At 43.1% G+C, this 11018-nt stretch overlaps 2 protein-coding genes across 2 annotated transcripts; one reads left to right on the top strand and one right to left on the bottom strand.

Annotated features, from left to right (window-relative positions):
- Positions 1-1053, top strand: ankrd66 (ankyrin repeat domain 66; the record flags this gene model as incomplete). The annotated part of the gene is made up of 3 exons (XM_084482142.1): positions 1-139; positions 277-505; positions 933-1053. 3 exons carry the CDS (start codon positions 1-3, stop codon positions 1051-1053), a joined length of 489 nt encoding a protein of 162 aa, XP_084338268.1.
- Positions 1054-2275: 1222 nt separating this feature from the next.
- On the bottom strand, positions 2276-8538 carry adgrf3a (adhesion G protein-coupled receptor F3a; the record flags this gene model as incomplete). The annotated part of the gene is made up of 15 exons (XM_084482141.1): positions 2276-2335; positions 2425-2460; positions 2858-2899; positions 3230-4582; positions 4941-5117; positions 5221-5405; positions 6014-6268; positions 6502-6717; positions 7128-7249; positions 7348-7406; positions 7564-7670; positions 7857-8003; positions 8122-8259; positions 8357-8369; positions 8476-8538. 15 exons carry the CDS (start codon positions 8536-8538, stop codon positions 2276-2278), a joined length of 2973 nt encoding a protein of 990 aa, XP_084338267.1.
- Positions 8539-11018: the final 2480 nt, after the last annotated feature.

Below are 11018 nucleotides of genomic sequence, written 5' to 3'. Positions count from 1 at the left end.
ATGACAGAGTTGCACCAGGCCGCAGCGGCTGGGGACTGTGATCTGGTCGAGGAATTACTGAAGAACAACCAATGCGACCCTAACCAGAGAGACCTCGACTGGAACCACAAGACGCCGCTCCACTGGGCTGCGGCTAAAGGTATGCATACAGAGAGCCCGAGCAGGTCAATAATTAATTTCCCTGCGTTTGCTCTCAAGTTGTTTTTACGTCGCACATGGTTGGCCAATACTATGCCAACTGTGTTTCACGTTAGTTTGAATCCCGTCCGCATTCAGGAGAGACGGAAATAGTCAGGCTTCTAGTGGAGAGCGGCGCACGGCCGTGTCTGAGGACGGATAACGGCTGGACCGCCGCGCACTTCGCCGCCGAGGCGGGACGCCTGGGCGTGCTGCGTCTGCTCCACACGCTCCACGCCCCCGTAGACAAGCAGGACGTCTCCGGCGACCGACCAATCAGGCTGGCGGAAATGTATGGACACGAGGACTGTGTTCGCTTCCTTCAAATGTAGGCCTTTGAGTTATTGATACTTTTTTTTCTCCTAAGTAGGCCTACATTTAAAGGGCCCACCCACACAATGGAAAATGTGCGTTCTATGGGTAATCCTAATTGGATTACCCAGTTAATTAGGCCTACTTCAATAAAACTAAAGACACATTTTTCTTTTTAAATATGTGTAGATATCTTTTTATATATTTGCGCCCAAAAATGTAATTGTCCAATTACATTGATCAATCTATTACAGTCAACTGTCACTCATAGCACGGTGGTTGAAAGCTTGCTTTGGTTTTTGACGGATTCAAATATGTCTCAGCTCGAAAAACGTAATCTGACGTCCGTTGGATAGGGCCTTTTAAAGTAACTTTAACATATTTCATTTATTCAAGAACATCTTGGGAAATAAAGCCGAAATGTGATCTGTGTGTTGTTGCAGTGCGGAGGTGGAGTCCAAAGTCTACCGCCAGTCGGCGGTTCAGAGAGGCCTCTCTTTGGACGAGACGGACGAAGAGTGGGAAGATCGGCAAAAAGAGAACGGAATGGATTTAAAAAAGTAACCGGCAATAAAAGGAAAGATAAAATTAAAGTGAAAGACAAACAGAGACTTGTCCTGAAACAACATTTTTATTTGGATGATGTTTGTCAATGATGTGAAAGGTCAATACACACTAATATATGGAAGATATATAAATATTACATATTAAGAAGGAAAGATGTTCCCCTTAATGCCATACTGTGCCTCGGCTTTCAGGTGAGTGGGCTGCAGAGCAATGGCCGAATGTCATGTTCAGCGTGCTGTGATCGGGATTTGAAATCTCAACCTAAGAATTACCAGTACAAGGCATTATCCCATTGAGCCACTGTCAAACCTCAACTGTAGCCTCATTCACATGGTGAAAATGTCTATTGATAAGCACACAACATCAAGAAAACTCCAAGCACATATTTCTCAAGTGAATTAAGGACTTTCTTAAAAGCATATACCTGAAAAATCTTTGAAATTCTGGGGAAATTAAACATTAGTAGTCAAGAACACTAATGGAAGAAATATAAATATGACTAAAATGTCTATTGATAAGCATACAACATCAAGAAAACTCGAAGCACACATTTCACAAGAGAATTAAGGGCTTTCTTAAAATAGTACAGATCTGAAAATTTGCACTGTTAATGGTATTCACCTAATGATAGTCGTATGGTAGTTATACATTATATATACAACAAAATGGTCATATAAGAAAAATGGGCTGAGACTGTGGACATTTGGCTTTTCTATGAAATTGTGGGAGAAGTAAACATTTTTAGAGCAGAAGACCAGGGTGAAAAAGATGCATGTGATTTTAGAGATTAATATGATGAAAGAATTTTGAGTCCAGGTCAATCTGGTGAGGATAAATAAGCCTAATTGATGATTTTCTACAATAGCGTCACCTTTGGGTGCAGTACCACAAATCTGGGTTTATGGGTAGTGGGGGTTATCACACTCACCAAGTGTGAGTGTGATTAGCCATTACAAGCTGTTCTGAAAATGTGTGTTTTAGTGACAGCCCAAGTGGGCGTGTCCACATAGATGTGTTCTGGATAGATCAGTCTACCAGGCTACCCAGTGGACTGTAAACGCAAATGTTTCTCATCTATCTGTCATACATCTAGGTGGACACACCCACTTGCGACGTCAGAAGAGGCAGATTTTCAAAATGGCTTGTAACGGCTAATCACATTCACACCTGGTGGTTTAAAATGGGACCTTTAACAGGTGACAGGCTGGTGTTGCAGGAGTCAGTCTTCCATTGAAGTCTGCATGGTCACGGAGGTCTCCTTAGTGGACGAAGGCCGTCTCTGGGGGATTAGAGACAAAGGGTCAACACAACTGCCAAAACACATCTGCTAATGATACAAGTGTAGTTAGTGATCCGTGTTGAACTCACAGTTGCGGAAAAACGTTTTATCAGTGCGTCTCGAACCTGGGTCAAATAAAAAAACTGTTAACGACGGGGTCGATTTTACAGTTAAAGGTACATTGTGGAAACGCTTTTTGTTAGAAACATGCTGTTAAACACATTCTGTCATGTAGATGCTAAGGCTACTGGGATCTGTGTTTCACTGTAAAGAAATCTCCTGTTCAATATCAAAAAGTGATAGCGCTTTTCAAAGATGTGCGGGGTTTGGAGGGGTTGGTTGAAATCGAAAATCTCGCACATTGTATCTCTTAATATACCACAGTGAACGAGTTGTATTTAAAGAGGCAACCAAGCTGTTTTCAAGCTGCACTTTCAGATCGCCTCAATGACCTTTCACCGGCGACTCAATTTAGTGATCGCAGTATTTGCGGGTCAAGAGAAAGTCGTATGAAATAAATACCATTTTCTCTCCGACACTGGCGGTCAGCAGGATGAAGAGTCCCTGGGGAGGCATTGGAGACAGAGCGGTTATAAAGGGACAGGAGTATATAGCGAGGTTTCACCAGGATCTGAGCACTTCACGTACACACTGATTGTATGTTGTATGTCTTTGCACTTAAAAATTGTACTTAGCATCTTATCCTAGCTAGCTTTGTTGTATAGAGGGTTACCCTAACAATTGTTAGCGCTTGGCACTTGGTTCTATGAACATCCTTACTGTACCGACAGCGATATATTGTTGTTTCTCTTTCTTCTGATCAATTGTAAGTCGCTTTGGATAAAAGTGTCTGCTAAACACCCTCAATGTAAATGTAAATATGAGGGCTCCCACCTGGAAAGAGTTACAGACGCTGAAGATGTAGTAGACAGCGGACGCTGCCACGCCTTCCGCCAGGTCAAGGGCTAAACTAGCAAAACCGAAGATCCAGGTCACTCCGAAGACGGGGGTCAGGATGATGATGGACCTGAGAATGCGTATGGCGGCGTAGCCGCCGCTGTGGCTTTCCCCGCCTCCCGGTCTTATTCCCTTGGCGGGGTTCAACAGCTTGAAGATCACCAAGACCATGCTGAAAAGGTTGATGAAGACGATGATGCCCACCGGTATGATGAAGGAATAGAAGGAGCCCTTGAGCAAGCCGTGGTGTGTCAGCCAACAGCTCTTGGCGTCATAGTACGACCCCTCTGCCCCGCCATCGTGGGACACAAACGTGGCGGTCACGATGAGAAACGGGGCGCCATAGCCCGTGGAGTAGCACACGCTCTGGTACCACCCTTTGCTCAGATCCGACCACACAACCATGGTCTGGTAGAGCAGAAGGCTGCTGAGGCAGAACATCCAGCAGAACTGTGCCAGGAAGAAGAAATGCTGCAGAACCACGCAGACCTTACACCAGTAGTCAGAAACGACCGCCGGGAATTCAGACGCAAAGAGACTGCAGTCTCCCACGAGGAGTGACACGGAGATGTTCACTAGCGTGACATGGCGCAAGTACAAGCCGACGGACTTCGTCACGGTTTTCCAGACCAGGCACTCGATCACCAGGAACGAGACCAGGGAGGCGATGGAAAAGGCCAGACCCACGTAGGTGATCTCGTGCAGCGCCGGCAGATTGACAGCGTTTCTTAACAGGATGGTGGCAAACGCGGATGAGACTTTGCACGTACAGACGCCTTCTTTGCTCGGACCGCCCCAGGTGCACCGGTCAAGCGACCACTTCCCTTGTACGTCGTCCATGGCGATGCACCTCATTACGTGGTTGTGTGGTCGCGGTCTGTTCAGCTGGAACAGGAGCAAGACTACTCCCCCGCTGTCGGACGCGCGCTCTTCATTGCCGTCAACATTCAACGTCACCACAATGCTGTTGGGATCGGCGTCGGGCAGTATGGGCGGCAAGAATCTGTCAAGATTTTTAAAACCCGCCGTTTTCACAACGCCTTGATGCCCTGTGACGGAAACGCTGACGTTAAAGACCTTGTTCTCACAGCCCAAGTCGATGCAAGCCTTGATCTGTACATTTGACGCCTCACTGGTATGTTTCTTTGATATGTTGGTCTGCCCGATCAACTTCCCAACAGACACCAAGTACAATTCAGCTATCGACATGTTGGTTTGTGGGTTTCCGGTACGCCTCCAAACGTCCTCCAAAGGAATGTTGAGGATGTTGCTGGACGACTTCACGATGTCCTGTAAGACAGATTTCAAATTGAGACACAACGGCACAACCGAGCGATTGACAGTGTTGAACAGTGTGTGATTAGCCGTTACAAGCCGTTTTGAAAATCTGCCTCTTCTGACATCACAAGTGGGCGTGTTAACCAAGATGTGTGACGGATAGATGAGCAACGTTTGCCTCAGTCCACTGGTTAGGCTGGTAGACTGATCTATCCAGCGTACATCTAAGTGGACATGCCCACTTGTGATGTCAGAAGAGGCAGATTTTCAAAACGGCTTGTAACGGCTAATTACACTCAGACCTGGTAGTATAATATATGTCACCTTAAATTCAAACACAACGGGATCAACAATGCGAGTTGTGACTTACATCTAATGTGGAGTCATTGTACGTGGTCTCTAAGTTTTGCATGTTGTCGAGGATGTTGACAGAGGTATTTAGATTAGAAACACTGCTGATGCTCCCCGTGTTGTTAGTAGCATTTGCAAGGCGAGAAAACACCTTCATGGCGTTCAGGGAGATGGATCCGAGACCTTTGTTGATCACCTGGGAGGCATTTTGGGCAATTGTCGGTAAGCAATGACACACATTGTTCTGCAAATACTTTGTCTGATTATTATGTGATGAAACAAAAATGTCTGCCGCTTACCAGAGTGGTTTCTGAGATGCTGAAGAGGTCGCGGTTCACGCACTGTGACTCCTCCTCCTCCCAATCTCCGCTGATGCTACATTTCCTCCATCTCAACCCCTCTCTCCCCTTACATCGCAGCTTGGCAGAGAAGGTGGCCTTCGTGTCCGGCCAATCCTCGTCCGCTTTACAGAACTTACTGTTTTCTATCGGAAATCAATTTGAGGGAAAACATCATCAACGGCACCGCTATAGTGCAATCATTAATCATTAATCACTGAATAAATATTGCAACAATATTCCAATTTATGTTTAAATTAATCAATTAGTTAACATGGACATCGTTAACTTAGTTAGCATGAACACCATTAATCCATTATTATTCGACCATTAGATAACTGTTAATTAACTGCGAGTACATTTGAGGTAATGCTTATTACCGCATTAACTAATGTTAATTAACGGTTTATTAATTTATTAATTAATTATTGTAAAGGTTTACCACTTAATTTAACTTGTAGGCCTACTTGGTGTTACACCCGAGACGTACCTTTTATGACGTTGATTTTAATTGAGGCCCTTCGCATTTGTTCCAGCCTATTCTTGAACACACATTGTATGTGTGCCGGCTCATCCGTTGGTAAACACCCCACGGCTGTTTGGAGGTCATAAGACCTGGGGTCTTGATCTGCAGATCATCAAAAGATCAACAAACGACAAAGAGTGAAAATTGCTGATCCAATGAGTATCACACGAGACAACAGCGAAAGGAGACTGAACAATCGTGGCCAAAAGACCGTAAAACCTTGCTCACCGGCGCTTGCTTCTATCAACACTTCTGAACGATTCCCCACCACGATCCAATCTGTGGCGTAGTGTTCGGTGCTGTTCCTTATCTCACATTTCACCCCCACCGCCACCAATGTGGAGTCGTCTTCACATCGGGGGAACTGGGGGACACTGAGGATGTCGATTTGGGGCAGAAGTGCGACGTCCAGTTCGAAACTGGCTCTGTGAAGTATCTTCACGCCAGATTTCAATTCCGGGCTGAAGGTACAAGTGATCAGGCCTTGGAAAAATGGAACAAGGGAACAGCTTCATCGTCAGTACAGTGCAGTACTATGACATCCGCTCCGCATATCTGAATGTACTTTGTCGATTTGGTCAGACTCATGACTATATCAATTCTTTGCACATTTTACTTTTGATGGCAAGTTTGAGGTTCATTCTTTTTTTTGGATCATTCGGATGAAACTGTAAAAAATGACACACACACACACACACACACACACACACACACACCTGCCCAAATTCCGGACGTATCGTAGAGTGTGAGGTCTGTTCTGTTCCCGTATGATGTCACTCTGGACTCCGTTCCGTTGGTGATCGAAGAGACTTCTTTGGGTCTGGTCTGTTTCCACTCCTTGACCGACTCTTTGTCTACGTACGAATTGCAAGTGATGTTGACCGTGCTGCCCAGCATCACCGGCTGCTCGGGGGCCACTATCTCCACAAGGCCTGTGCAGGATCAGTTGATATTATCCTCTCTAAGTTAGTACGTAGCCTAGTATGTAAGTCGAAATAATCGTACATGAGGTCATTTCTGAAAAATTTGTCTGTGATGAACACTGGACAGATAAATCACATTAATATCAAATATTATATTGAGAATTAACATGCCCAGGGGCAGTGTTCCCATTAGTCGAGGAAGGCAAATGCCTGGGGCACCCAGTCAGTTGGTGCCATTGCCCCAATAGCACCAGGCAATAAGTTGTAAACTTACAGCTCGACATCCACATGTTGAAAGACACTGATTGGCGGGGCCCTTCGTGAATACACAAAGGCCCCCGAAAAAAACCACAAATGTCGTTTGACTGGAGTTAGAAGATCGTTATCGGGTTGTTCACACCTGTATTACGGTTGTTTACCTTCAGTTTCCACTATAAAGGTGGCGTTTACTGCTTTTTCTGCTGCCTTGGTTTTCTGCGCCAAGGTCTCTGTATTCATACGGGTGTTGACATAAACCTCAAAGGATGCATGTACACCTAGCCTTTAATAAATAATAATACACGTTATTTATGTAAATGCTTTACATTATATAAGTCTCTCACTCGCCCTCTCTCTCTCTCTCCCACTCACTCTTTTTACCTGAACCCGGTGATCTGTATGCCATCGAAACCCTGCAGGGTATTGTAAACTGGTTTCATCTGATAAAAAAAAAAACACTTTTCAGACGACAGAGAGCTAGTCACTACACGCATCTGTTATAGATTACGTGTTACCAAAAGATCAATACCAAATCAATTCAATCGTGAGGTTCAATCCAGTCAACTAAATCCTACTTTGCATCCGTGAAAAACCTACCTTCTTTATCAGATCAGCGCTTTGTTGTTTGAACTTCTCAGAAGTCGGGTCTGTCAATGTGTGGTAATATATAACATTTTTCAGAAAAATTGACCCATAGATAGTGACTGTAAAGAAAAAAAAAATGTGCCGTTTATTTAGGCTGTTATCCATGGTTCAAACAACCGTGAATGCTGTGAATGACTGTGTGTCGTCGCGATATTGCGCACAATCATGTAGGCCAACCTCATTTGGAGAAGTAAAGCCACGCGATATTACCCACATTCTTTACTCCGTTATATTCATTGGCCTACCTCTGGTCTCCGGATAGCAAATTGGATCGACACCTTTGGGAAGGCTACACTCGGTGTTGGTACTACAACAAGTGCTGTTCTTCTCACAAACCTCACTGCTCCATACGTGCCCAGCCAGACAAGAGCACAGAGTTTCGGCCGTACACTCTTAAAAATATATAAATAAAAGTGTTATTCAATTGTCAGTTGTGATTAATAAAAACACACCGAAAAACACAGGAAAATGCTTTACGGATGATACTACAAAAATAAAGTGGAGGCCTACTTGTAGTGACCGCAATGTCGCGGACTGTCACATTGAATGGCGGTCCGTTCAGTACGAAGTCGCTGAGCGCGTCCGTAATGTTGAGGAGCGCGCTCGGCTCCATGGTGAGCACCGCGTAATACACTAGCGTGGAATTATCTGGAACAAGACCCAGATTAGGACTCATCGGGTTTATACATGTAATATACTTAAAAGTTCATAACGTGGGCCTATGTAGTAACACAAATCAATTTACCTGTTCCATATGCCTAAAAAGGGATTCAAGTTAGAAGGGAAATTAAATAAAGTTACTTTTACATTCGATTGTTAAATATGATTTTAGATTTGAATTCTGCGTTAAGACGACTGTCTCACCTGAAAACAGCTCAGTCCCAGAATAAAAAGAGGTACGTATATTATAGGCCTACAGACCCTCATTGCACTCCCGTACAAGCAGGACCTACAGCCGGTTATTTGAGATTGTATAGGCCTAATCAAATACAGTAAAATAAAATACATGACACCTCAGAATTAAACGGGTCTAAATCAAGAGTTCAGACTATAGGGCAAGGCCCAACTTAAAAAGACTTGAATAAACATTTCAAAATACAATTTATAAAATCAATAGATAGATAGATAGTCATACCTATTCAAAGAGTACCTCTCCTTCTTGCTCAGCTGCGTGTTGTAAATGTGCGCCGGTGTTTATAGGCCTACTATTCAGCTGCATCTGCATTTGACTAGCAAAACAGCAGCTAGCTGTTTATCTGGTGTTAGTGCAATGTGACTTCCCTTTTTTTTTTTCCACTCATTCACAATAGGCCTATTTTGTTGTTTATCCAGCAAAATTAGTTTGGCTGCAAATAGTTAGGGTTATGGTTAGGAGACAGGGACAACAGATGTAAATTAGCCTTGTGGCTATTGTAACATATTTCAGCCCTAATATTCTCCCATAGCCACAATACTGAGTAAACATAACATAAGCCTTAAGACTGCTGCACAACCAGGCATCATACATCATCATACATAGATGAAAGGGGGCGGGCTTTTAAAGCCACAGAACACGCCCACCTCTACCTTCTTATTTAACTCGGGCTCCGCCATTTTAGGGCAGAATCTCTTGGGCGGCGTATCGATTAGATGTAAAGCTTAGAGACGCTCCGCGCGTGTTATATACGATCCCTCTCCTTTTGTTTCATAGACGATAGACAATAGATCAATAACCTTAACCAAATAAAGTGAGTTAAAAGCGATCCTGTCTCGGCGGCCTTCCCTGGACTAAAATTCATAACACTATAATCTGGCTCAATTATATATAGTGCATTGTCCCTGTCAAATAAACGAAAATAAAAGTTGAATACTTGAAAAAACGTGAATTAATACACATTTCAGAGCCATTTACGTCTCCTACTAAATAACATAAAACAAATGTCGTTAGAAAATAAAAATATAATTATTTGAGGGAACAAAAGCCCAGTGCATCACTTTGAGATAATTGGTTCAGATAATTTGCCAGGACTTAAAATGACAAATTGTGTAATAGTCTCCCACAATAGCTTTGATGCCAATCTTTCTTTATGACAGCCTCAGAATAAAACAGACGTAGGCCTATTTTGCCGGTTTCTCAAGGAATTGGCGTTGTAGGCCTAATCAAAGTAGTTGATTGGTTAAAGTGCCGGTCCAGTTAACAGTAGATCCTGGGTTCAAATCCCAGTAGTAGGCCTATAGGCAATTCTACGTCATCATTAACCTGCGTGTATTTTGATACACGCTTTTCTTGGGGCAACTAAAAAACGTATTGTCTTAACTGGTCATTCAGCTAGTGTTTGTAAACCTGCAACGTATCAATGCAATAAACTTTCCTTCAATGTCAACTGCACAACAATTTTGTTCTGCATATTCTCAGGGGATATTAAGGTAGGCTATATACCTATTTTTGCCAGTGCCAGGCACTAATATATATATATATATATAGATAGTTGTCAGATGTGGACATTGAAAAAAAATTCCAAACATTTATTCCTTAATTAAAGTGAACACTCATTAGAAGTTCATAGTTCAGCGTTAATCTGACTGACCCAACAGCAGACTATGATGACTACAGCTCTTGTAAAACCGTTGACCATAACCGGTTAACCAGGCGTGTTGTAAACATTTATCACCCCCACTAACATACCCCTCTGGAAATGTGTGAGGTCGATACCAAAACAACACTGCGTGTTTAACGTGTTGTAAAGCTTAAATAGATTAATGTTTATTGCATACATCCACTGACACCACACGAACAGCACATTGTGTACAGCTGGTAAGATGTTCCTTGTTGCATCCAGATTAGATTTGGATGTAATGAAAGCCTCTCTGGGGGAGGCGGGGGTCAAGTCGAAGAGGTTTGAGCCTCCAAGTCTTAACCACCCTCTGTTCACCACATAATGCTGATATGTCCGTAAGCATAACATACTAGGTTGTGTACAGTATCCCATGAAAAAAATAATAATAATTCTACTTGTGTTGTATGGTGTAGAAGTGAAATCTTTACTCTGCTTGTTGTTTCAAAAGGTAAACATCAGGTCATCACTGCACAAAAATAAATGCAAAAATATAAACTCAATACAGCTTAACCAAATACCTCCATTAATCAGTAGGGATTCACTAGATGTGACAGTAACAAAATGATTTGCAATAAAAAAAAAAATGGAACTGAAACGTAACAAGCATCCTGAGAATTGTAGAGTTTAGCGTCAAAAAAAGAAGGAAATGCTTCGGCATATTAACATGTAAAATATAATTCAACCCCACCGCTGTGTTGACTCTTGATTTGCATCAGTTTAATATCAATCTAATCTCAAAATCTAAAACACAACATTCTGTGTTGTCCCCTTGCACGCATCCATTTAACCTTCGGTCTTGCGGTAGCATGT

The sequence above is a fragment of the Micromesistius poutassou genome (genome assembly GCF_964030765.1).
Source record: "Micromesistius poutassou genome assembly, chromosome: 17".
NCBI lineage: Eukaryota > Metazoa > Chordata > Actinopteri > Gadiformes > Gadidae > Micromesistius > Micromesistius poutassou.
The sequence above is the reverse complement of the archived record's forward strand: the minus strand, read 5'-3'. Positions and strand labels throughout refer to the sequence as shown.